Source organism: Polyodon spathula, chromosome 15, assembly GCF_017654505.1.
Source record: "Polyodon spathula isolate WHYD16114869_AA chromosome 15, ASM1765450v1, whole genome shotgun sequence".
Taxonomy (NCBI): domain Eukaryota; kingdom Metazoa; phylum Chordata; class Actinopteri; order Acipenseriformes; family Polyodontidae; genus Polyodon; species Polyodon spathula.
In genome coordinates, this window is record NC_054548.1 from 7,178,104 (window position 1) to 7,205,614 (window position 27,511).

The 27,511-nt window shown below is 38.5% G+C and overlaps 1 protein-coding gene across 4 annotated transcripts; it reads right to left on the reverse strand.

Moving 5' to 3' along the window:
• Positions 1 to 1,380: 1,380 nt before the first annotated feature.
• Positions 1,381 to 27,091, reverse strand: LOC121327717 (eukaryotic translation initiation factor 5B-like). 4 transcript variants are annotated; one of them, XM_041271868.1, is made up of 25 exons: positions 26,944 to 27,091; positions 20,434 to 20,559; positions 20,271 to 20,343; positions 19,320 to 20,055; positions 18,415 to 18,629; positions 17,928 to 18,078; positions 17,250 to 17,342; positions 16,200 to 16,277; positions 14,642 to 14,734; positions 14,023 to 14,351; positions 13,637 to 13,744; positions 11,319 to 11,429; positions 10,994 to 11,061; positions 10,300 to 10,441; positions 8,331 to 8,462; positions 7,268 to 7,450; positions 6,370 to 6,531; positions 5,846 to 5,977; positions 4,864 to 4,995; positions 4,469 to 4,545; positions 4,069 to 4,233; positions 3,750 to 3,888; positions 3,167 to 3,257; positions 2,964 to 3,034; positions 1,381 to 1,936 (listed from the first exon to the last, which is right to left on the reverse strand). In XM_041271868.1, the coding sequence occupies exons 1-25, from the start codon at positions 26,976 to 26,978 to the stop codon at positions 1,829 to 1,831; spliced, it is 3,750 nt and encodes a 1,249-aa protein (XP_041127802.1). In that variant the 5' UTR covers positions 26,979 to 27,091; the 3' UTR covers positions 1,381 to 1,828. The 4 variants fall into 4 exon arrangements, with proteins under 4 accessions (XP_041127802.1, XP_041127803.1, XP_041127801.1 ...); XM_041271869.1 differs by having other exon boundaries at positions 14,642 to 14,719; positions 26,944 to 27,090; XM_041271867.1 differs by lacking the exon at positions 2,964 to 3,034 and having other exon boundaries at positions 3,096 to 3,257.
• Positions 27,092 to 27,511: the final 420 nt, after the last annotated feature.

Below are 27,511 nucleotides of genomic sequence, written 5' to 3' on the forward strand. Positions count from 1 at the left end.
GCAGCCCATTTCTTCCAATATTTACAAATAACGAATTTTACTAACCGATGAAAAAAAAAAAAAAAACTGTATGCTTTTCTACAAATTATTTTCCTAACAAATAGGTAACTCTTTAATCTCTACGAAAAAGCATGTGGGAGGATGTGGTGGGGCATCTGGTGTGTGAGAAGGGCCTGAAACAAACACACTAGACATCAATTAATCCAATTCAAGGTGATGCATAGGCTTAATTATACTTAAACAAAACTACACCGAATGTTCCCTTTGATTTCCTCTGGACATGCCCTAAGGTTGATGGATTCCGGCCAGATACATCTGGGTGCTAATCAGCGATATATCAATGGGACTTCCCTGCTGACCCAGAGACAGCTATACTGGGATGCTCAGAGCTTACCTTAAGCAAAAATAAACAGGAACAAAGTACTGTGATTATATGGGATGATTACTGCTAAAACATTGAAACCGAAATTTTGACACATGGATGAGGGAACTAACCAGCTTCCTCCATGTGGAATATATAAGACATAGTATGGCTGATAGGGCTGGAGAACTCTGCAGTATGGCAACCCTTTCCTTGAGTACTTGAAGGGGAATGAAATGTGTGGGGATGACACTCCACCGAGGCCTGGCATATAACCTGTAGCACACTGTAGCTATTGACAGTAACGAATAACTAAACCACTACCAACATACTTTAGTGTTAGAATTTTATATGGCAGTAACAACTCATACCTGTTAACAATCATTTTCCCAAACAATGCTCTGAAGTTGAGAACCCCGTACTGTAGGGTAGACGATTGAAAAAAATGTAATTTACTTTCATAAGACTGTTGTAAGTAATTATGAGATATATATATATCTATATATATATATATATATATATATATATATATATATATATATATATATATATATATATATCTAATAGAATGATCTACTCAGGCTTGCTGTAGAAGAAGAGACACCAGTGTCTCCGAGAGACCCAGATCACTGGCCTTTCTTTTTTAGTTTCCAGTTTTTTCACCAAGCATACACTCCATACCAAAAAGTTTCTGACAACAGAAAAATACTTTGCAATTAATTATCGACTGCTCTTTCACTTTGCAGATTTTTTTTTTTCTTTAAGACTCGTGACATTGAAATTTAACCCTGGTGGCAACAGATGTGGGCATATGCATTTGATACATTTTAAATTGGAAACATTTCATGGTTTAAAGAAGTAGAATTAAAAGCTTGATCAATATTTTAGGAACCGAAGGCAGGAAGTTTGTTTTGTTCTTGATTTTAATAATTAGTCGGGTTTCTTTTAATCAACAACTGTACAAGAGACAAAACGCTACTGAAATGTGCATTTTGAAACTAGTATTTTTTTTTTTTTTAATTTGAAAACCAAGTGGGAATGCCTTCTTACCTAATTAGTCCACTATAAAAAGCTATCGGAACAGGGTAGAGTGGTTGGAAAAAAACAAATCTGATGGTTGTTCCGCCCCATGTCAGAAGGAGAATTGTGCATACAGAAACTTCACAACTGAACTGAAGTTTTCATTTTATACAGCTAAAAATTAACACAGTTTTGACTCCATCTGCCGCAACAGCAGTCCACATAATGGGAGAGTACCTTAAAACAGCAGCCATTTGTTAGGGGGAAAAAATATATATAATAAACAGGCACGTTGGAATTGTGTGTATGTTGTAAAACAGATCACTGCCAAAACAGTGGAAATAGGTTTGGTTTCTCACAGAAAACATTTCTTTTTCTTGAACGACATGCTTTTAACCCCTACAGATTTCTGCTTCTCAGTAGTCCGCCGGGTGTTTCGCTCCAGCATTAGATAATTTCAAAAGTCTTCTTCAGCTCCATAATAAGCTGCCAGTCAGATTTCGTCATCTCGTCCCTAAACCAGTCCTTCAAGGCGTCAATGGACTGTCGGGTTATCTGAAAGAGGATGAGGAACAAAAAATATACAGTTTGAATGTTGAAACTATAGCAACAACACACCACTACATAATAAGTGTGTTTTGAAATTAAATTGCTAATTATTGTAATGTTATTTAAACTAAAACATGCCACTAAAATGATGGTGGAGATGGATAAGTTGCAGGATGGTCACATATTAATTTTAATTAAAAGTAGGTAAAGCCTGCAATCACGTATAGTGCCAGGGCCTAGAATCATGACGACTGAAGCAATCAATGTTTTCATAGAGATAGTGCCAGGGCCTAGAATCATGACGACTGAATAAATATCATATGGGAGATATTGAAATTGGAGAAGGAATCTATGAAAAAGACCTAGGAGTTTTTGTTGACTCAGAAATGTCTTCATCTAGACAATGTGGGGAAGCTATAAAAAAGGCTAACAAGATGCTCGGATACATTGTGAAAAGTGTTGAATTTAAATCAAGGGAAGTAATGTTAAAACTGTACAATGCACTAGACCTCTCTTGAATATTGTGTGCAGTTCTGGTCACCTCGCTATAAAAAAGATATTGCTGCTCTAGAAAGAGTGCAAAGAAGAGCGACCAGAATTATTCCGGGCTTAAAAGGCATGTCATATGCAGACAGGCTAAAAGAATTGAATCTGTTCAGTCTTGAACAAAGAAGACTACGTGGCGACCTAATTCAAGCATTCAAAATTCTAAAAGGTATTGACAGTGTCGACCCAAGGGACTTTTTCAGCCTGAAAAAAGAAACAAGGACCAGGGGTCACAAATGGAGTTTAGAAAAAGGGGCATTCAGAACAGAAAATAGGAGACACTTTTTTACACAGAGAATTGTGAGGGTCTGGAATCAACTCCCCAGTAATGTTGTTGAAGCTGACACCCTGGGATCCTTCAAGAAGCTGCTTGATGAGATTCTGGGATCAATAAGCTACTAACAACCAAACGAGCAAGATGGGCCGAATGGGTTTGTAAACTTTCTTATGTTCTTATGTTCTTAAATGGCCTCCTTATTACTATTACCTTGCTAACGATGATGTCAGTAGCTTCAAAATGTCGTCCAAACATTTTGGGCGACTCTCCAGGGATGGGATCTACTTTTATACAGTTCTTCAATGTTTAGATTTCTCCTGTTGTTACCATTATTACTATTACCTTGCTAACGATGATGTCAGTAGCTTCAAAATGTCGTCCAAACATTTTGGGCGACTCTCCAGGGATGGGATCTACTTTTATACAGATCTCCTGGCCTTTCTTCGCACTATCCACCGTCTTGTGATTGATTTCAATGCTTGTAACAATTCCAATTTCCACAAACTGGAAAAAGACCACCACAGTACAAGTTAATGCCATGAAAATGCAATTTCAATTAAATGCAAGTTTGGTTCATACTTCAGACCGACATCATTTCTAGTCTGTGCGACAGGTCAGAATTACGCCATCCGCACTCTTGCGATGTGTGTCTTTTTTTGGAAATTCATACAACCTTTTCTCATGCGTCTGTGACCTGAAATCGCATAAGGTCAGATAATGTTGAAAAATGTCAACATTTACTGCATGGTCAGAGTAAAGCTGCTCAGCTTTTATAGCTGTCTGCAGTGGATGTATCCATTCATCTGCCACATAAGTATGAACCAGCCTTAACTCTTTAAGCATAACACATTTTCTAGTGTTGTGACAGGCATGACTGTTCTCATTTTAGCAGCCAATGTCTTTTTTTTTTTTTTTTTTTAAAGAAACAAAGTAAAAACACAGAACCAAACAAAAACAGTTAACCAGTTCATCCCCAGAAATGGGCGCCTGACTTACCCCTTTACTTGGCACACAGAGTAGAGTTCCTTGTCGAAGTACCCCGGCTTCTATGTTCACCCCCATCACTATGGGATCTCTGGAGTTAAATATGAACTGAGGCAGAATACGAATCTTACAAGGGAACACTGCAATGTGCCTAGAATTATATTAAAATAAAAGATTCTTAGCAAAGAGTACTTGAACAGCAAAGGAAGTCAGTAGACAGACTTTCAGAATAAAGAGAAGACATTAATGAAAGGTAAGTGACAGACACCTTTACTGCCTTCAACAACTAATTTGCATTTAGACATGTAAACAAATAAACAAAGCCCCTTACTTAAATTCATCCTGTTTCTGCTTCTTATAATCTTCCCTGTATTTTGTAAAAGCGTCAAATAAGTGGTAGATAATTTCTGCGCTGAAGATGCGGACGCCTAGAGAGTCAGCCAGCTCCTGGGAATCTCGCTCGATCTTGACATCGAAAGCAAGAATCACTGCATACCTGCAACACGAAACAAAAGGAACCAAGTTAGAGTAATTCTTTCTTCAATAACTCTGGACGGAATTATGTGCCATTTAAAATCATCCAATGTAATATTCAATTTATGCATCACATGTTTTTCTAGCACTTTTTAGCAGCGAGACAAAATTTGGGTCTATTCTATTGATCCAAACCTTTTTAGGTGCTTTTTAACATTTCTGCTTTAAAATCCATAATATTTTCTTGTAATACTTACTGCAGATCGTGCTCCAACATAGCTGATGCCTTCATGACATCTTTCTTGTGGACAGGACCAATGTTAATTCCAGCATACTTTAAAAGACAGGTAAACAGCTCAGTAAAATTGAATGATTATATAATCTGACAGATATACACATACGTTAGCATAATAAAATATTGCAGTATGAGATTAAAAAATAAATAAATCATCCCAAGTCAAATCTTTATCCTCATTCCTCTGGCACATTATGTGAACCTTGATTTTACAGTATATGATAATTCATTGTAAAACACCAACATAAAAAAAAACAAGAAAGTAGTCTTCTGTTTTTAAAGCTGCAACATGCGTTTGTCTCTGTGCATCTGTATGTATGAGAATGTTAATAATTTCTTTTTCATAGCAATACTTACTGGCACTTTTGAAGTCCTCAGGAATTCCAGCAATGCTTCCAAGGAGCCCAGGGTGGACGCTTGTACGTAGACTCCCTTCTCCTCTAGTTTGATGGAATTTAAGGTTTGTTTCAGTTCACGGATGAGTTCATCCTAAAACGAAAAACTGAGAAATTAACTTTAAAGCAACGGCTTAGTTTAAGCTGATGCTATATTTTACAGCAGATATCACGGCCACCAAGACAAGACCGAGCAGATACCAGACGATCTTCAGATGGCCTCCACAATCTAAGGGATTGAATCTGAGTCTCAACGGTCACATCAAAAAGGGGATACTGTACTTTCAAAAGCCATTTTAACAAACACTACATAGGAGGACAATTCAGCCTCGAGCTACTCAAGAAACTATGGGAAAAAAAATAAACAATTTTGGAATAGAAATCATCATAGAAATGGATAAATAAAATAATTTAAAGCCTAACTTTTCACTAGCTCTTTAATGCTTCTACACCAATACAAAAAGAGTCAGATATGTGCCATTTATTTACTGAGGGAAGCTACTGTCTTATGCACAAAGAAGTTTTTAGTTTAGTTTTTTTTTTAAATATAAAAGTGCATGGAGAAATGAAGCCACACTTGAATGGAAATACCAGTAACAGACAGGAGAAAACGGCAAGATTAATACCATATTTCTAATCCCATAGAAAACAAAGATAGTATGTAAATTGCCTTGCAATAATAAAATGTGTTAAACATTCCCTGTCAGTTAACGGTCACATCTTAGCATTTCCTTGTTCAACCAGTTTCAAGATTTCAGAGGAGGGCCATCTTTTAGGGTTGACTTGGCCTATCAGCCAATTTCAACTAAAAATATGCTGCACATTTTACTACAGTCATTGTTACACATGACTGTGAAACAGGTCAGGCAAAATAACTGTTAGTACTGTATTCCTAACCCACGCACTCTCTGGGAGGGATAATATAGTTAACTGCAGTGACCTACCCTCAGTACAGGGATCTCGTCCTCTTTGTAAGCAACCAACAAAGGCAACCCAGCAAGGGTCTTTTCCAGGTCCTTTCCCAGGATCTTCACTCCCTGTGCAGTGCACACCTCTTTGTGCTTCTCATACTGGTTCTGAAATATCAGATCACAGTGCTTAGATAATCATATCCAATAGCCAGCAAAAAGAGCACTAATAAAACCATTAAAACCCATTCTGAATGGCAAGCCTAGCCATGCCAGATTTTGAAATTATTCCTCAAAAAAAACATTTATTTTCTCCCACCCTAGTTTGTCTTATAGGTTGCATTGCCTGCAATGTACAGAACTTATCTTGAACTTCCATACACTATGAGGTTCGTCCAACGTATACAGTAAGGTTGTAAAACTACTGCTACCAAACATATAAAAAGTTGACCTTACGTTTCCCGGCCTCATACAATTCAAACTGTGTTAAATCTTACAGTGTGGAGACAGATAATGTGTCTCTACTTGTATAAACAGTAATGTAAAAAAGCTTCTCACACCTTGACACGCAGTTCTTTAAGCGGTGGGGGTAGCAGCAGCCCTCTAATCTGGGTGACGATCGGCCCTTCCACCCCAGGAACAATAATGGTTTCTCCTTCCCTCAAGGAGCCGTTGATCAAAATGACATCAATCGTGGTTCCCATTCCCGGGAGGGCCTTCACCTGCGAGACAGGAAAGGCTGATACTGACTACGAAACAGGCTCTGTGGATTTCAAGATGCCTACATGAGTAGAATAACCCCTACATGTGTTATTCTACTTGTACGGTGCTACATTAGAGGAATATGCATCAAATAACTTTTGCCTGGTTTGAATATTTTATTTGATGTCTAGAAGGGCAGCAGCTGATTGGTAGACAATAAAACTAAAGTTTAAATGAGATGCAAATCACTCTCAGCCTTCTTGGATAGATGCGGCTGTTCTGCCCAGTTTGTGGGAATTATAGCCTTCGTTCTACTTCCTATGGGATCCATCTAGTCCACTACTTCAGTCAACCCATAAGCTTTTTATTTGCATGTAACTGTGTACCGAATGCTAATATCGTTAGGTGTGCTATTTTTGAAAACTAAAGAACTTTAGACTATCACACAAAATGTCAAAACGTCTGTTAGGCTAAAAATGTTATTTTGTTTTACTCATGGATACCCTTTTTCTATTTTATTCATTAAAGATCATAAGTATTACTGTTCATAAGGATTATTGTTCCTATTCCAGTGGCCAACCAATAATAAAGACTAGATCATCCAAAAGGTCAGCAAAAACAAATAAATAAATAAATGTGTTGTTAATGTAACAAGAGATATTTACTGGTGAATTTGTGTTTAAACAAATATAGATTTTTTTGTTGCTACAGTATACTGATCCAAACTTTTTCTCTATGTAAATGGGTTGTACATACCTCCATAACCTGAGCCCTCAGCTCATCGCAGTGTGCCAGTCTCTTACTTAGCATGGTCTGGGTTAGTTCTACCAGCAGGGCAATCAGGTTGCCCATTCCATCCCCGGTGTGTGCAGATGTGGGCACGAGAGACACAAAGGTGCGAGGGTCTTTATTTTCATGGAACAAAGCTGCATTCAGACCCTAAAAACAAATGCGCACAACTACCTGAGATCAATCGCTGAGAACAATGGGTCATAAACCAAGGTTTTAAAATATTTTAAAACAACTAACGCAAAACAGTATGCTATAATGCTACTACAGTGAATTGTTCCACAATACACTTTCATCTTGAAAACTTGAGTTCTAGTCCTGTACTTTTGGTCCAATAAAATATTATCTAAATTAAAAAAAAAAAAAGTTGTTATATACACTTTTAAACAGTACTGAAAAAAGACCCATCACCTTGATCTGCTCAATAGTGGTTTCTAGTGGGGCGCAATTATACAGTCTTCCCTTCCTATTGTTATGTTTTGACGCCTCACCTATTTTTTCCCCACATCAATGGGCACAAATACCTGCCCCATATTTTTTAACTAGTATCTCGTACTACAGTGATGAAGTCAATAACACTGATGATATTCTTTTCAGTCTTAAATCAATGTTTGAATAAATCTTGCACAATTTGGATGCAAACGTTACAGATTCCCCTACGTGGTTAAAAAGCGTTTTGGTATTTATCTGGACATTTTCTGGCATGTTAGTTTAAAAACATCAATGTCAGAGGGGTCCCAGAGAAAAAGTGAGGCAGCGAGTGTTCCAAAAATAGAACAATGGACAAGTGAAGGAAATAAGGCCCTAGGTACGGAGTTACTCCCGTCTCTGACTGTGCCCCTGGGATCCTCGCCATGCGACCCCCGAGCCTGCGGACAGAAAACCACCTCCTGTTGGAGAGTTTCAATGTTAATGGTCAGGCCACAATTTACAGCAGGGCGCTACCAAAGGGACATTAGCAATGAAGCTAGAAAGAACCACGACAGCTTCCTTAATCCTGTTATTCTGGATTAAATTAAATGCATCAAACCTGTTGGGCAAACTCCAATATTACTGCTTTGGCTCGTTCGTCAAATTCATCCTTTGTATTTTTCTTTTGTTTTTTCAACGTGGTAACCAAATCAGTTTCTGGGCTTTTCTTCCAGTCATACAACCTGTCAATCTGAAGAAGACACCACAAACTTTAATGTTTGCAAACGACCCCAAGCTCTATACAGATTAAAACAAAATTTGCAATTATAAACAAACCGAGCTAGACAAAGTACTTTGAAATAAAATGTTACGTTAATTTACCCCACAAGGAGCTATAGGAAAAAAAAACCCATTTGTATTATTGCTATGATTATTAAATGAACAGATCACTTAGAAATTACATCGCTCTAACACTAGAACTACCATTTTGACCGATCAAGTTTTTTAAATGCATTTTTCTCCACTGATTTGGCAACTAGGCACTTATGCTTTTTTGACTTTTCCTAAATATTTGTATTAAAACATCTCAAAGTACCAGATCAAGACAGTGATGAAAATGACTGATCACAGTGAGGTTAGTAATAGTGACAGTTACAGTGAGAACGAAGTTGCAGAAATTTTGGGACACAAACACAAATGCGTGTTTTTTGTTACCACCCGGAAAGGCAGCCGTTACCTACCTTAGACAGAGGTCGACAAAGCGTGTAGCAGACCCTACAGCAGTCGGTGACTGTCCTGCAAAACGCAAGTGACGCCAGTGCCAGGGGAACAAGACACGTGACAGCTGTACTGCATGCAATACGGCGGCGTGTGGCAAGTGCACGGCACATGTACAGAATCATCATGTCTGTGTTGCTTGCATGTTCCATCTTTTGAACATTTGAACAATGCACATTTTTTTTACCTTTCCATCTTTTGAACAGTTGTAAGTTCCATCCTTTGAGCGTTTGAACGTGTTAATAAAGCACTTTTTTAATGCAGTCCTGTTGTGCATGTTCACATTGCAAAACAAAAATAAAGTTACGGAGCAACAGTGTAGCAAACCAGCTATTGCAAGACTGGAGACAGAAGCTACCATTGAACAGACCAGAGTCAAACTCAGGCACAAAATGAAACACGGGTAAACAGAAGACAGTTGTATAAAATTCAGTTGTCTGTTCTTTATGATAAGCAGCGCAATGGGAAAATATAAGAGGGAAAATTGGAATTGCAGGTAACCACTGTTTGGTATGTTAAAATAAACACACTGCTTTGACAACAGGTTTTCGTGAATGTCCGGGTGTAGCTTCTAAAAAGTGCATGCTATAAGATACCGCGGCCCATTATTAACTAGACTGAACTACAAAACAAATCACGTATCTAAGTATATCCAGAAGCATATGGAGGTTAAGTGGTATTATACTTAAAGCAAATGAAAACATCTAAAACATTTTTTTGTCAATCATATATGTTAGTTTTGTATACGTGTATTTTTCCCCAATAATGTAAAACTGTGTGTTGTCTGACATTACATCTGCGTTTACTGTATTGTTTACAAAAAAAAAAAAAAAAAAAAAAACACACATCAAAATGATTGCGTTTGGTAGTCCTATCTGTACTTCTGCTTTTGTTTAACACAGAACAGTTTCCTAGCGTGCGACGCTGCAGTAGTTTTATACGCATTTTAGTTTAGCAGTTAAAAAGACCGCTACGGTAGTTCGTGCTATATGTGTATGCCCGGTAGTTCCAGTGTTAGAGGATAGCAATTTCCCGATGAAGCAATTGCAGAGCAGGTGTTTGTGTTTTTACTGGGGGTGAGGGGGGCAGAAGTATAGTGCTGAAGCCCACTAGCAAGGTTAAAACAATATGGCAGTGAAATGGGCAATTTCTAATGGACAATCATTTCAGCACTGTATTTCTAAAGAAGAAAAAACACACCTTATTTTAGCTCCTCTACATTACCCAACACAATAAAGAGGATCAACTAGCAAAATATATGGGTGGATTTTGTAACACATACCAGCCATTCGCTTTAAATACACACAGACCTTATTAAGCGCTACTATGAAGGGGCATTTCTTCTCCTTTAACAGGTTTATAGACTCTAGTGTTTGAGGCTCCAGACCGTGCATAATGTCCACCACCAGGATAGCGATGTCACACAGTGAACTCCCTCTGTTCCTCAAATTGCTGAAAGGTGCAAAAACAACAACACACATTAACTGACAAAACCAAGCAGTGCCATACACAACACAAAATGTTTCAAGACATTTGTCTGTTCCACCATTTATTTTAGATTTTTTTTTTTACAAAAGCAAAACTAAAATGTTTGTGGCTTTTATACAATTTAAAAAGGTGTATTTAGCATTCATTTATTTTTGTTTGGGGGCTCCAGAGTGGCGCATCTGGTAAAGGCACTCCGAGTGGAGTGCAGGATGCCCCCTATAGACTGGAGGTCGCCAGTTCGAGTCCAGAGTATTCTACTGCCGACCGTAAACGGGAGCTCCCAGTGTGCATTTCAATTCTAGAGCCTTGGAACACTGACACATGCATTTCAGAAAATGCTTATCAGTTATAATTCCAAATTTTAGTATAGTAATTTGTTTTCAGTTTTTATCACCATATTTACTATTAATATTAATAAGATTTAAAGCAAAAGGTGCATACTGTATACTGTATTGGAATTCAGTATTTTGCAAGATCCAAAAATAATTTCATCAAAAAACACAACATACACAATACCTGAAAGATTCGTGTCCTGGGGTATCGATGATCAACATCCCTGGAATCTTGATATTCTCTGCGTCAAACTACAAGCAGGGTTAAGGGTTATCCTTCAATTTATTGTGCTAAAGTATCAACAGTTCATTAATAACAGCAGCCATGTAAGATATTTCATATAATACACCATTGAACAGCAATGTTGGAGCAACTGCTCAGTGCTCACAACTTCTGCTGGTTGTTCCACTTCCAGTGGCTTGTAAGTAGTTCTACATTGGTGCACATGTATACAAAAACCAAATATAATTTTGTAAATTATTGAGTGCATATAAAAGACATTACTTACATTTTTTACCATCTTTATCTGGTCAATAATAGTCTCTAGAGGGACGTTGGTGGCACCAATCTGCTGAGTGATGCCACCCGCTTCACCATCCTGCACATTCGTGTGTCGCAGCTGAAAGAGAAGAAAACATTTAAGCCCACTTGCTGACACAAGGCTAAACCGATGTGGAAGAGAAAGAGTCCACTAACACTGGTAATGGAACTTAATAAAATAAAAGAATACAGCTGTGCACCAAACATTAAGAGAGGGATTGTCAAACTTCTTCAGTCTGGGACCTCCTCTGTCTGAAGTTGAACAACTCATGCTACCCAATTTCCATGCAAGGAAAACTGAAACATACACAGCTAAAGTTTTAAACAAATGTATGATTTCAAAACATTTAAAATCACGGGGCTCCTGAGTGGCGCATCCAGTAAGGACACTCCGCGTGGAGTGCAGGATGCATCTTATAGCCTGGAGAACACTGGTACAGGTACAGGTCCACGAATGTCAGCAGCCATTTCATGAAGGCGTCCTGCAACCGAATCGTTTGAAAGGGGTATAACTTTTAATTTACTCACGGAATCAGGTCCCAGTATAATAGATGCCATGTCGGTAGGACATGTGGCTACAGTGATTCAGCAATGGTGTGGGGCTTTCTACTTTTGGCTATCCTTAAAGCCACCATGTAGAATTCTCGGATCACTTTATTATTCATACTGCTTGCTTGAAAAATGACATCCTGTTGTTTTTTCAGATTTGCTAACTTCCTCTGGGGAAAAAATGCTTTGTTTCTAAATGATGCTTCATACTTTCACAAGCATCTATTTCACCAGAAAGAACACACTGTGCTTGCAGGTTAGTCACAGGTCTATCATATGTAAACCTCAATATATTTTTCATCATATTTCAACATGACAACATCTACCAAATAATTTGTGCCCCCCGTCAGACATTCCTGCGACCCCCAGTTTGAGAACCCCTGCATTAAGACAATAGCTCACGGCGTACTGTGTCTATGCAGCTTCACATGGAATTCATATTAGGTAAGGATCATATTAATTTGCTTCGCTAGAAAAATTCAAGCAAACTTGAGTTTCTTTTAAAGTGAATTTACATGTGTTTGTTTGGTTCACTTGCAGCTTCCTCCAGACTAGGCTCTCTTGCTGATCACTAGAGCGGAAGTTCTCTCTGGAAAACCGTTTTCCACCATTCTGTAGCTCTGTTGCTGTCAGTGTTTTTTGGTTTATTGGTGCTTATATCATCAAATAATTTGCTGAAGAAACACTTTTTTTTCACTTTTATACAGCACTGAGAAAAAATAGAAAATGCTTTCATGATTTTGTGTGATGTTCTTGTATATACTGATCTGTTTATTTTTCTAGTAAAGCCTCAATTTTGACAGTACCCCAAGTCATTCCTCGTGAAGACATGTTTTTGACAAGCCCTGCTTGCGTATGTGTGACAGTGGCGAGACATTTTCTTTGGTGTTTGCTGAAGTACGTCTCTTCCATAATTTGCTTCACTGTTTGGAGCAGTTCGTTTCCAAGTGAACTGGAGTACGTTTGGTACATTCAAATAGGAAAAAGTTAAAAAGGAGCAAAATGGCAAATGTAGAGTCCCCTTCCAAGTGAACCGAGACCACCATTTCAAGTGATCTCAGCTCACTTGGTTTGATGCGCATCCTAGTGCGATTCATGTGGTTCTCAAGAGGTTTCACATATCACTCCAGCTGAATCGAACCACACTTCAATCCGCATCAAAGGGTCAAGTGAACTAGGTGTGAAAGTGCCCAGAGTCTCGTATCTCTGTATCCAACCACAGGTCAAGGTGAAGGGTGCTGTTAGATTTTGTTTTAGAAGTCTCCATTGCACTAAAAATGTAATGTTGCTATCTTAAATGAGTTACTAAATACTAGCAGTAGTGGGTGCAGCAGCAGGTTTACAACCTCATACAAACTCCCCTTACAGGGATTCTTAATTATCATTAGAAGCAACATCCATTCAGTTTATTAAGTGCTGTATACAGCGTTATGCTCAGAGTGGACGCTGCAATGTTAAAATTTTAAGTTACATTTGAAGCAGCCACAGTCTGTTTTGTAGAGCCGAAGAGCGCCTGCCAATACCCTTTTGTTTGCTGCAATGTCTGTTGACTAATAATGCCTTTGACCTATGGAGGCCTAGGCTGGATACGTGAGAAAGGCCCAAAACTGGATAGCAGGTGGTGTTCAGGTCAGGGAACTTAACATATTAGATGCTAAACAGACATATTTACTGAGAAGCTTGGAAACACTACATAGTTATTTATAACAGAATACATCCTCTAAAACCTGTACATACCTTATCTAGAATCTTTGTTTTCCCTGTATCTACATGTCCAAGTACACAAATGACTGGAGATCGCAGTTTCTCTGTATTGATATTTTTTATATTTTCAGCACGCCGTTTCTAAAAGGTATAAAAAAGGCAGATTAGCAGTTGTAGAAGCATGATAAAACCAAGCATCACAGAAACAATTTAAAACAGCTTTAAGTCAGATTTAAGTTCTGGAGATTTATATCCTTAACCCACCTAACCAATCGGAGGACAGAACATACCAGCAACCAAGTTTCATCACAATTGGACATAGGGTCTCATTAACTAAAAACCCAAGCGTAACAAACATTTACAGAAAAGCACTCCCACTAAACCCCGGAAAGAAAGATATACACAAGACACAAGGGTACCTCAATTCGTTTCTTGGCTTTATCGTAAAGCCGCTCCTCTTTGGTGCGCCCATCGTCAGAGTCACTCTCTGTTTCAGACTCGGAGCTCAGGTCTTTGCTGGGCCTTTTATTCGGAAGACTCTTTCCAGCCGGAGGATGCTGCTGCTGCTGCTGCTGCTGCTGCGATGTGTCATCAGAGGCCTTCTCTTCCTCCTCCTCCTCCTCCTCCTCCTCCTCACTCTCTTCCTCATCATCTTCCTCCTCCTCATCATCTGCTTCTTCATCACTCTCCTCATCCTCATTGTGTTCTCCTGCTTTTTCCTTCACCTCAATGTGGACCTTCTTCATCTCTGCCAAACAATACGGTTAAAACATTGGTTCTGTTAAACTGACAGATTGTTTGATTAATATGAGGTTTTGTACTTGTGTAGTTGGTATACTTTGCATTATTGCAAAGTGGCTGCAAATTACAACCAGATTATAACGCACTCAATAATTTGTGTTACAGAAGGACCTTCGCTAAGTCTAAAACGACAGAGAAATTGACAAACACCCTCTGTTTACAAGATAACTACAGTGGGGTAGACATGTTCCGCTTGAAAAGCTCAAGCAAGACTGTCCAATCATTTGAGGAACTCACCTTTCTGCTTTTCTTTTTCTTCATCACTGGCCATAGCTTCCCAGTCATCCAGGTCTGCATCTGGCTTCTGTTCTTTAACTGGAAAGACAACAACTATCTTATTGGTGAAAAAATACCAATTCTATAAAACTGCTAGCCAATGGTTTTAAAATAAATTTACAATTGAAAAATAGTCTGTTTTTCATATACTTAACCCTCATAAGGACACATCGCAAAACTGACTTTCATGGTAACCTGGAGACCAACCGGACCCCAGCAGTAAAACAACATATAACTAACAACTGGAGTAAATGAATGAATGAAAATGTTTATATGAACACTATTTTGCTTTCCCTTATCATTTGGTATGTGTTGTTTATGCTATGCAAAATGGATAAGACGCCCAATGCGCACAGATGTCTCCTAGCAAGTGAAGGCACCACTGTATTCTGGACACTGTAATTTATTCTAGGAACATGTCATGGGCACATGAGGTATCACTGGAAAGCCCCTCATTAGATAGCTCTTTCATATTGACTGTGTTCCTAGCTCTTTCCATTTGAGTTACAAGCACTCGAACACACCTACCGATCTGCTGCACATCACAGCACTGAATGAGGGGGTGGTACAAAGTACTCATACAGGCATGCCTGGCATCAATAGAAAGCACAAAGCCTGCACTGTTAAATGACGCTGAAACTGGAATGCTAACTGTGGAAGTGACCGAGCAATAGGCAACAAAAGAAAGTTAGGAGCTGACTTGTGACACATAACTCAAGCCTTACTTTCAGTTTGCTGTAGTTTCATTTAGGAACATGTGTTCAGGACATACATGATTGGAAAGCTCAAAATCTGTACTTTCAAACAAGCCTTGAACCAGGAAGCTATTACAGTGCCTGAGATATTCATGCAAGAAGGTAGGGCCTGCCGATACACTACGCATAAGGTCCATACGGACCCAAAACCTAAAGCAATTTGGGGAATTCAAGCAGGCTACCTGGACTAGAATTATAGTGTAACAGGATGGGTGCCTGACAACTACCTAAAAGGAAACAAAAACAAAGTCACTAGTTCCACATAACTGATGCAAAAGCCCCATAGGGTCCAAATAATAACTTAAAATATATATCTCCCATATTTCACGTTTGAGCGAGGTAACCCTAACACAAACTGTTAATAAGAACTAAATAACCTGAAAATAAATTAAAAAAAAAGAAAAACAACAACCACCTTAAAATAGATTTATACTAAGGTCAACTCAGGACAGAGAAGAATTCAACAAAGAACAAGAATATACAAAAAAGTGCAGCGAAAACAATATTTAACTGCCACTGGCGAGACCCTGCAAATTAACCTCATTTCTATAGCGCAGTTCAACAATGCTGGCCATTTTTATAGTGTGTTTGTAAGAAATACGGTAAGGAACACAAACCTAATTCTCTCAGAGGCCTATACAATATATACGTTTGACATCTACTTGAACATTATATGGGTTATTAAAACATTCAGCATTTTATTTTACTGGAAATGAGAATGCTTTTAAAGATATGTTTCATTCAAATAGTCTTAAATTGCAAACCTTCCTCGGTTTGCTTCACTTCAGCGGTGGTCTCTATTGATATTGTTTCTGCAGTTGGGGATGTCACTTCCATTTGTTCTGAAAAGAAAGCAAGCAGCAAATTATAACTACAGTAATCAGTAACGTCTTTAATGGTGTCAGCTATACAATGTCAGTAGACGCTAACTAATACAAACCATTTGGCACAAGAACCAATACAGATTAGTGATTTGTTGACCAAAGTACTATTATCTGTAACATATTAAACACCTTGTAAATATAAATTAGGGCTGCTTATTCAAACCAATTAAAGAGTTGACTGCAGATACAATTTAAAATCGTGAAGAATTATATTGAGTACACTTGCTGGAAACTAGTTTTTTTTTCATAATTGACAATGTTTTACGTCGTATACGTTTCAATACTTGAAAATGAAAACACGTTACAATATATAAAACAAAACATAAGGAGTATCAAAGCAATGTTCAAGAAAATTGAGAACTGTCTCAATCTTGCAATCCTCAAAATAGCCACCCTTTGCCTTTATAACAGCCTCACAAACACGAGGCATTCGGTTAGCAAGTTTCAGCAGAAAATCACCCACATGTCTTCCCAGCTCTTCTGCAGCAATTCCCAGAGATGTAGGGCACTTGAGGGTAGCTTTGCTTTGACTTTTGTCCAGTTCGTCCCATACAAGTTCTATAGGATTGAGGTCTGGAGACTGGGCAGGCCAGGTCACTAGATTGAGTTGTCTTTCACTTTCCTTCTTCGCCAGACAGTTCTTGCAGAACTTTGAGGTGTGTTTGGGGTCAATATCTTGCTGAAGGATGAAGGACTGCCCAATAAAATCCTGATGGAATGGCATGCCTTTGAAGTATGCTATGATAGCCATGCTGGTTGAGCTTGCCATGGATTTTTTTTTTAAGAGGGTAAAAATGAAGAAACCAACACCTTGCATGGCATTGATATAGTTTGACTCATGTTTTAAAAAGCAAATTACTGTTCCATGCCCATATTTTGCTATGTTGTATGACTCATTCTAAATGTTACTTAAACACAAAGAAGTCTTACCTTCTTGGATCTGTTGCTGTGGTTTCTTCTTCTTCTTGTCTCCATAAACTGGCTTTTTTTTTGGCACTGAATCTTTGGATGGCACCTCAACACCTAGAAACAATCACCCAAATGGTCAGCTGGGTGGATGTTTACATGGTGAGACTACAAATAGCAATATGTAGATTAATTCCCAATTACTTTACTTTTTCAGAAAACATAATATTGACCAGCATAAAATTCTTTGAAGTAACCAACTGAAAAAAATCCAACAATAAGATGGTTTCATATTTACATCACGCAGGTCTAGTATAAGCCCTTTAAGACAGCAGAAATGCAAAAGCTTTTCAGAAGGACTAATTGGTTCAATGGAGCAGGCATGCTCTCTCCAGCAAGGGACTTTGTGCTTTTTAACATGCATGCACACTAACTCTTGATGCTTGAATTATTAATATACTATAGTCAGTATATTTGGTACCTCAGGAAACAGAAAGACAAGCCAGGCATAGATTAGCATTCTCACTGTGTTCCTATCGATATTAAAAACTACTATGTGGAATATTAAAGTGCACAGAAGGCTAAATGGTGAATGAACACAGTTGAACAATGATGCCTTACTGTAAAACTGATGGTGATAGTGGGAGCATTAAAAATTTAATTGCACATGGGCAGGTATCCTGATTTCAGCAGCCAGCATACCTTGAGCCTGGAGGAGCTTCAGTGTGGCCTCCGCCCTGGCCCGGGCTTCCTTTTGAGTTTTGGTCAACAGCTTCCCTTCCTTCTTTAAGCGCTCCTTCCTTTCCTTCTCTTTTTGTTTCTTCTTTTCCTTCCTTTCTTGTTCGAGCCGTTCCTACAAGTTGGACATGACAAGTTGCATTAACATTCCACCTTAGCTGAAACTCATGGAATAAAAAGGGCCGTTCGCTAGCTAGTGCTCTACTGTTAAGAGAGCACCAGGGAACTGAAACACATGATGAGAATGTGAAGGGATGATCAAAAGCCACAGTTTTTTAGGGGAATATTAAAAAAGGTGCCATCCAACAGTATTTGTTTTCTGCTGTACCATATAAAATAGAACAAGTGGACTAAAAAACTAAAAGTTTGCAAATATAAAAAAGAAGCACATGTTCCTGAAACGAAGGACACTGCTTCATTGGTGTGTGTGCTTTTATAAGCATGTCCTCACCTGCTCCAGACGCTGAGCTTCCAGTTCCTCGAGTCTCCGCAGGTGCTCCTCCTCCTCTTGCTTCGCCTGCTCTTCCTCCTCCTTCATGCGAGCGAGGGCCTCCTGCATGGCTATCACCGTAGCCTTGCTCGGCCCTTTCTTCTTCACCTTCTCCTCCTTCTCCCCTTTCTTTTTCTTTTTATCCTTTTTCTTCTTGTCCCCATCATTATCATCAGCTGCAAATTTTAAAAAATGTATACAAAATACCCCACAAAAATATACACCAAATCAAAATGCATATAAAATTTGAAGACATTTTTATAGAGATTTTTCTCAAGATACAACACAGAGCCTCCTCATTATAAATCACACTGTATCTGAACAGCGGCTTCACCATGGTTTCCAACTACAACATGTTAGTTATATATATAGTTTTAGTTTGTTCTGGGCACCTACCAGAAATGTGAAAACTCTGCATACACTGTCTAGTTTTTTTTTCTACTAAACTCAGTGAAAGACTGGCAGTTGTCATGCTGCTCAAGCATAAATTACAAGAGTTTAAAATATATATATATTTTTTCAGATAAATCATGATTATCGTGATAATTTACAGATGATAAATCGATAGCTGAAAATGTCATTATCATCCAACCCTAATAGTACATGCAATTTAATAAAGAAAATGTATGCCTTTGAGTAGTATTTATTTTTCATAACTGAAAATGACCATGAAAATATTGAAATATATAAATATAAATGAAATATTATTTTGCCAAATAATAAAAAAACAGAAAAAAAAAAAAAAAAAACTAAACAAAAAATAAAAAACTAAAAATGCAAACCCTAGTTATATAGGATAAGGCCTGTAACTGAATCACATACTTTTGAAATAATAATCAAACCAAGACACTACTCAGCCAGCTTACCTCCTCCTGCTGCAGCATCCTCTCCTCCCTCCTTATCCTCAGAAGCTGTCGTCTCTAGCTTTTTGGGCTCAGCTCTGGCGGCTCCCTCTGTCTCAGCTTTATTGGGTGCCTCCACACCCACTTCTTTCTCTTTCCCTTTCTCCTTTTCCTTCTGCTTCTTCTGCTTGCTCTTCTCCTCCTCCTTCTTCTTGCGATCGCGTTCCTTCTTCTCCGCTTTCTTCTGCGCTGCAGTCTTCATCTTGAAGGAACCATCGTCTTCCTCGCCACCACTATCTGCCTTAACAGCTGCACCGCCACCAGCCTGGGCTTTCTGTTTCTTCTGTTGTGCCTTCCCTCTCTGGGAGAAGTCGTCCGATTCCTCTCCGCTGTCCACCAGACAGTCACCACCAATGCCTCCACCAGTACCTCCCCGTGCTCCCCCTTTTGCACTGTGATCCTCCTCCTCATCCTCCTCAGAGAGCGGTTTCCTGGCAGCCTTCTTCCCTCCTTTCCCTTTCTTTGTAGCCTTGCAGTCATCTTCCTCCTCGGAAGGATCTTCAGTAGCGGTGGAAGCAGAAGCAGCAGCTGCCACTGGCGGCTGTTTGGCAGTCTTCTTGTTTTTCTTACCATTCTCCATGGCATCATCCCCTTGCTCATCTTCCTCGTCTTCTTCAAAGCTTGCTTTCTTGCCTTTCCTGGTTTTCCTTTTCTCAGCTCTAATAGGGACAGGCTCAGCTTCATCTTTATTTTCGTGTATCTGTTAGGGAGATAAAACATTTCAATTGTATTTGTTATATTCTTCCTTTTGTTAATGAAACAAAATGTATAAATAATTCACATGGATGAAATATTTTACAAAAACTAAAATGACATGTAAGAATTTAAATAGATTTGTGTGACACAAGACTCTCTGATCCACCCATAGATAATTATGCCCCCTGCCAGTGCGTTTTTAGACAAAGAATTGCATACCTTGCCAGTCACTTGGTTTGCACTTTGACTTTCTAAATTGAGTTCTTCTAGCTCTTTAAGAATAGCATCCTCACTGAAAAAACAAAACAAAACAAAACATTCTTAAAACACAGACAGAGGATGGACAAAGATATAACGGCGCCCGTATTTGAAAGACACTTACTCAAAGTCTTGGTTCTTTTTGTTTTTTTTCTTTTTGCCTTTAGATTTGGAAGAGTCCTGCTCCTTGGCAGTGCCTGTCCCTTCTATTTCAGCAGCCAGGGCATCAATGTCAACGTCATCTTTGGCACTAGGAAACAAAACCATTAGAAAATATTAATTACATGATCCCTGGGGAGAATGGAAAAATTAAAATAAAACCAACACTGGATCATTCCACAATTAATATACAAGATTTATTTTTCCCATTCTATACGTGACTGGAATGTTAATTCTCAGGATGGCAACATGCCAGTAAATATCATGGTAACCTAGGATGTGCAAAACATTGTCGGCACCAGTGAGGACAACTAAAATGTCTGCTTTGAACTGCAGAATTTGGAAGTGCACTATGCATTAATGGAGTACAGAATGCAGCTTGTGTATGTTTGAGGATCCAACTTAATCCCAACAAAGTATGAGCTTTGCAAAAATAAATTTAAAAAAAGTACATATTTCACATCTACCATTACACAATATATTTCTGAATCACTCTCATAATTCTGAATATTATTCCTTACACTAATTGTACTGTGTTATTTATTTAAACTATGCTGATCTGAAATGCTGAATTGCCACCAGCCTGATAAGACTGTCGGGAACCAAACAAATTAAGATATTTTTTCCAAGTGTGTAGGCCTAGAATTATTCTGAAGCTGCATAGACTATATTAAGTAAAAACTTAAACTTAATAAAGCATGGTAAAGATAAGAAGAAAATGTAAAGCAATTAAGTTTAAAATTTCGTCTCGATAATCATATTTATGATATCTTGTTGAAAATCCAGGCCTACACACTTGAAAAAAATAGTGGTCTTATCACCATCTCTGCACAAGCACAGCACTGCACAGTCCTGCACTCTCTCCAGCACTGGTGATGGGGACACTGTTAATGTACTGGCTCAAGTGTGTACCACTGCACAGTTCTGAGCTGCCTGCTGTCAACACTGAATAGGAACTAGACTCCAGCTGCGTCCTTTCATCAGATCTATCGTTTACAGATCCAGCTTCACTGTTAAACAACCATCTAAATTAAACAATTTTGCCAAAATGTTATAACATTTGGGAGAAAGGTGATCCCATATACACGTCTGTTCATTTATTTATTTAATTTAAAAGATATTTTCATTAACAGAAAGTTACCGACTAAGAAAGTAAGATGACCATATTCCTACCTGAGTTAACTTTTAAGACATAAAGAAAACAGTAATCCCTCTTTTTATATGGCGCTTGCACCATATTGTTGCAATTGGTTGCATCAGAACTGGAAAACACCACTCCCTAGAGTTTATGGAACCAACATTTATTGGTCTGAATGAGTGGCTCCAAACACAATGTTGGTCCAGTAAACCACATATATACCTCTACTATTCTACCTTCCTTCTCACCCCTCTTGGACTCCAATCTTTGCTCCCTTCTCCAGAGACATAAACCCACCATGGGTGCCCTACATCCCCTGCCCACTCACCTCTTCCAGGCTGCTGCCCCTGCCCTACTCCCTTTCACTTCCTCTTTTCAACACCTCTCCATTCATTGTCTGTTTCCCTTCTGCCTTCACATAGTCCTGCACCATTCCCATCTTGAAAAATACCTCCTTTGATACCTCATCCCTCCAGAACTGCCGTCCTGTCTCCCTTTCCTCTGTAAAACCCTCAAGTGAGCGGTACATCGCCAGCTCTCTGCTTTCCTGTCAACACATTCCCTGTTTGACCACCTGTAATCTAGTTTTCGCTCTGCACACTCCGCTGAAACTGCGCTTCTTTCCGTCACTGACTTCTCTCAGCCCGTGCCATCTCCCTCTCCTCTGTCCTAATGCTCCTCGACCTCTCTGATGCCTCTGACACAGTTGACCACTACTCTCCTGTTCTCCCTCGCTGACCTCGGACTCCGGCACTGCTCTTGCCTGGTTCTCCTCCCACCTCGCTGATCACACATACCAGGTGTCCTGGCATGGCTCACCCTCTGCCTCTTGCTCTGTTTCTACAGGCGTCCCCCAAGGCTCAGTCCTGTGACCCCTCCTGTTTTCTCTCCACACACGCTCCAGTTCACGTGCTGGGATTCAAGGGAATGATTAATTAGCCACTGAATCCCAGTACAGCTGTGTGTGTGTGTGTGTGTGTGTGTGTATATATATATATGCATGGATCACTCCTTTGGGGTTGGGTGGTCGGCGAGTGGAGAATGAGAGAGCGAGAGAGGACAAATAATTGAAAATAATAACAATTGCTACGCATGCTGGAAGACCAGCACGATACTTCTTGTTTGGGATCGTCCACTGTTTGTTTGACTATTTGTTTTGGCTACCGTTCCATTTTGTTTATAAAAGTTTGTGTTTTGTTAAAACATTTAATTTTATTCATTCATTTATAATATAAGTGCAAGCAATGCATTTTTCTGACTTCGCAGGCCTGTGTGTTGTGGATTCCCGACCTGACGTCACCATGGAGCTATCCGTGACACATACTGATTAACAGTTATCATAAACATCTGAAAGCTGCAACAAAAGCAAAAGAAGGACACAAGCTCTAAAGCAGGGGTGCCAGTACTTGAACAAATAGGCCTACTAAAAAAATGTAATAAGTTTGTTCACTTTTTTATTAAGATTACTAGAAATTGTGTATTTAGCTTTTTATTTTATTAACGTGGTAAAAGTTTACTAAATGATTGTACTTAATTTGTTATCTTGAAAATATTAGAACTGTGAATCGCAGTTAACTTCTGCGATTAAGACATTCATTTTAAGATTCATTTTTTTAGCACATGTTAATTGCCCTGTCTTCACCCTCTCAGTTTACCGTAATTCATTCAGCTTATAATAACAAGGATTCTTGTACATGTTTGTGCCGCTCCACCATGGATTATGTATTTGTTATTTATTTGTATGTTATAACACTTGTAGTATGTGGAGGGGCTACTTTCAGTGGGACGCCCTGGAATGCTGTTGCAAAGTGGATAGCTACCCACTTTCAATTTTATTTCAATTACCAAATTTATTTTTAAAAAGATATTACAATTAAGGAACATATATCCATTACTCAGTGAATATTTTGCTTTATTTAGATATTTGAAGATATAAAAAAGTATTTAATACCCCTTTAAAGGAAACCGATAAGAAAATATTCAGTATCATTTGAAATGCAGCAAGACGAGTATTAAACTGACTCCATTGTAAACGAGCAGCTCAAACAATTTAGCAGCAAATGCTGGAGTTTTTATATATAATTCTGTGCAAATAAATATAAAACCATAAAGAGGCCAACAAAATGAATCCACAAATAAGAACAGTTTTTTTTTTTTGATACAATGTTTTTTGGATGATGTTGATAATAATAATAATAATAATAATAATAATAATAATAATAATAATAATACACATTTGAATGAGAGGGATGCAGTAACTGTATCAATTAAATATGTGATTAAAACCATGATTAAAAATTGTTTCTTGACAGCCATAATTATATTATTTATATACATATAATATATTATATATTTTTCTCATGATGATTTTCTGAGGATCATTATTTTACTATTGCACCACAGTAAGATTACCCACTTTAGTTTTTTTTTTTACAGTATATTAAAAACAAGCCTTTAGATAAAACTATATTTTATATTAGACTGTTAGCTCAAGCAAACAGACTTAAAGCAGATTAAGTCTCCAAACACCCCTCCCCCTACTCTGCTCTACAAGCAAGTTAATGAATTACAAATGCCTTATGCTTCTGGTAGTTCTCCTTCCCAGCACATTACCTCATTTTCTAGTACTTTGACTAAACGAGCGATGCAGTTTACTCAAATAGACAGAAATGTATGCATATTAATTACATGGGTCAAAAAAGAACACTACAGTATGCCTACTTGAAAAAAATCTTGATAATGATAACAAGCCGTAGAGGTCACAGAACTTTGGGCTTCCTACCATTGAACAACCAAGACTAAAATTAGCAATATTTGGGCTATCGAGGAGAATCCTGACATTGGATTTGCCGCATAAGACAAGTGCCCTACATCCTCTCCACCAGCCCATAAGAGACAGCTGGAAATGAAGAATCAACCTACTTTAAGGTGAGCATGCTGAAGCAGACAGGGCTGGTCTTCAGCCACATAGGCCTGCTACAGCTCAGATACGTGATGTGTTAATACCTGCTTATCATTCAAAACTTTAAGCACTGACTTTAACTGAAAACTATGAGGCACAACAAAGTAATAAATATTGAGGTTCAACAACCTAAATCAAGACAAAAAAAAAAGGAATAGCTGAAAAGTGCCTGCAGCAATTTAGAAAACTGAACAAAAAGAATTGACAAATAGAAAACCCACGATATCATTTCCTTTCTGCCGTCTGGAACAAATCCACGTGTGTTTCTCCGTTTCTTCACAATTTTGACAGCAGTAGAGTATATATATTATTATCCTTACAGACCTGTCAACTCTCCCTTATTTGTCGGGACTCTCCCTTTTTTTGGACACTTCTCCTGGGGCAGATTTTCTCCTGCATTTTCCTCAAAATTCTACTGTTAAACCCCTTTATGTCAGCAAACCTTTAATTTCTGCAAATGTCACATATGGTCTGTGGTTACTGCAATGTCTGTCTGTACCTAGCAGGGTTTAGGGCCCTGGGGAGCCCTGTGGCAGGCATGCGTCGAGTGCGCGAGGCAGGCTCTGAATCATATACTTTACCATCTATGCTGGCTTTGCATGCCATAAGCCCGCCCATTAAATACAGATGCAAATTTCAAGCTTTTTGGACAACAACATATGCTCACATAATCTAAAGCAAAGCTGGTAAAAGGTATATTTTCTGTAAACTATGCAAGACTGATTGTAACAGTGGGACAAGGGAGCAAGGATGATGTTTGTGGTAAGCCCTAGAGAATACAAAATCACCAAAAGGCCAGTGACGCTCAGAAAACCAATGCTTCAATAACACCTTTCACTGTCAAAGGAGATCAAGAGAGTTACATATGCAGAGAACTTTACATGCTGTGACTAGTTCAGCAAATCTGTGGTAGGCATGTTCCCAGACTCTCAAACTGCAAAGTATCCTGCAGGAAAATCTAAAAGTCACATAAATAGAGAAAGAGCATTTCTATTACATATTCAGCATTAACACTGCTTTAGAAACTCAGATTGATGATAAACTGTTTACATACAGTGCTCGTGTGTTAATTTAAAATAGACGATAGTTTATGGTGAAATGTTAAGACAGTGGTATTTCTGATCCACCACATATGTGCAGTGTAATGAATAATGTTGCAATACCACATTGTTGTGTATTTTGTTGTTTTTTTAATGATGGACTTGCTGCATTTGGCGTTTTGTTCTCGTTATGAAGTAGGTGCCATTACTTGTCCTTTAGGCTTGCTATGTGATTAAAGCAACAACATCACTGTGTACGCTTTGCTGTCTTCCAAAATCAAATACAGCTGGACCTGCTTAAAAAGTACTGGCTGCTGCCAAATCAGCCACCTACAGCTACAATACAATAAGAACCACAGGGGCCCAGCCAGCACTGGATTGTGAAGCATGGCATGGTTGTTTTTCTGATAGTTTTGCTTTTTAAAAGCAATTAGAAGGCGCACCCTATCACAGTCTATCATTCTACCAAGTAATAAAGTGAAATAGTTGTATGTCCGTCTTGTGTTGGTACAGTATTCAGTTCAATTCAGGCCACCGTGTTTGCACTTGCCACCTACTACTTTTCTTACAGGTTTTGAATTGAATAACAATGACGACCCTACTTATTTTAATAATAAAACAATAATAAAATATCTCATACTACATCAGGCTTATACCAACTTATTATTATTATTATTTTTTTAAATGAACTAAAAAAATAAATAACAATTGATACGGGCCACTAAGTACCATGAATCGTATTAATGCTTAACTGCTACAATATTGCCTGTTCTAACAAATGGCACATTACTGTACAACAACGTGCACTGTGCAAGCACAAAGAAGACACGGATGATGATGCAGTATTGGGTTTTTTTTTTTGGGGGGGGGGGGGGGGGGGGGGCTCGCGCAGTTCACTTACTGTTTCGTGTCATGAGCGCGAGTTCACTCTTTCGAGAATGACAAACAGAATTCTGTCACAGTACTGTCACTCCTCTGCTACGCAACCACTGACGCGAACCGACAATGTGCGGTCCACACAATCAATAAACCGTTCAAATCAATTGATTTATCCTATCACCCAGAGCAACATCTGCTAATGTTAGATTTTGTAAATTTCGTTGTTGCGTTATACTAAACATATGTACATAGACTAACCTTGTTACTCGCTTATAAAATAATCATACAACGCATATTATGAACATAAACCCGTTGAATATCCACTTTGCCCGGAACATGGGCCTAGAACAGTGAACAGAAACTAACTCATGTGGGCACCCAACTCATTCCGATGTACTGTCTACGCTGTACCGCTATACCTCAGGCTGATATCGCCAATGCTACGTTCTCGTTTACCTGTCTTCGCTCTTATTCTTCTGTTTTTTGCCCATTGTCCCTGCTGTATTGCTGTATTCACAAGTAAACGTTCCCCGCTGCCCACCACTGCACGACTCCACTTGCCAAACAGATCTGCAATCTGTAACACATATGGCAGCAAAAAACAAACTGCGCATGCGTCAAGGGGTCAGTGTGCGCGCACACACACACACACACATCGATGACTCATACTTGACGTACGATGTATGTGCTTTACAAAATATAATTTAAAAAAAGCTAAACCTTGGCCGTGATCTTTGGTATGTAATAGGTACTTATATGATAATAATAATAATAATAATAATAATAATAGTCCGCAACACAATACCGTGTCGCTAGAACTGACATCCAATTACTTAGCCATGCTGTTTGAATTATTACAACATTCATTATATTGCTATGCATTATTATGACTTTCTAGTCATATTATTAAGTACATTTATGTATTTCGATTGCATTAGCATTCTGCAGTTGTCACTTGTTCATATGACTGTATTACACAAGAAACTAAATCGCTTATAGGGCTCGTTTCTTATTAGCCTTTAAA

Coding starts and splice junctions, on each gene's coding strand:
- LOC121327717 (XM_041271868.1), bottom strand. CDS start 26,978: ATGGGCAAAAAACAGAAGAATAAGAGCGAAGACAG. Junction 11,062..11,318: donor AGATAAAGATGGTAAAAAAT/GTAAGTAATGTC, acceptor CCCTGCTTGTAG/TTTGACGCAGAGAATATCAA. Junction 4,546..4,863: donor TGAGGACTTCAAAAGTGCCA/GTAAGTATTGCT, acceptor TGTCTTTTAAAG/TATGCTGGAATTAACATTGG.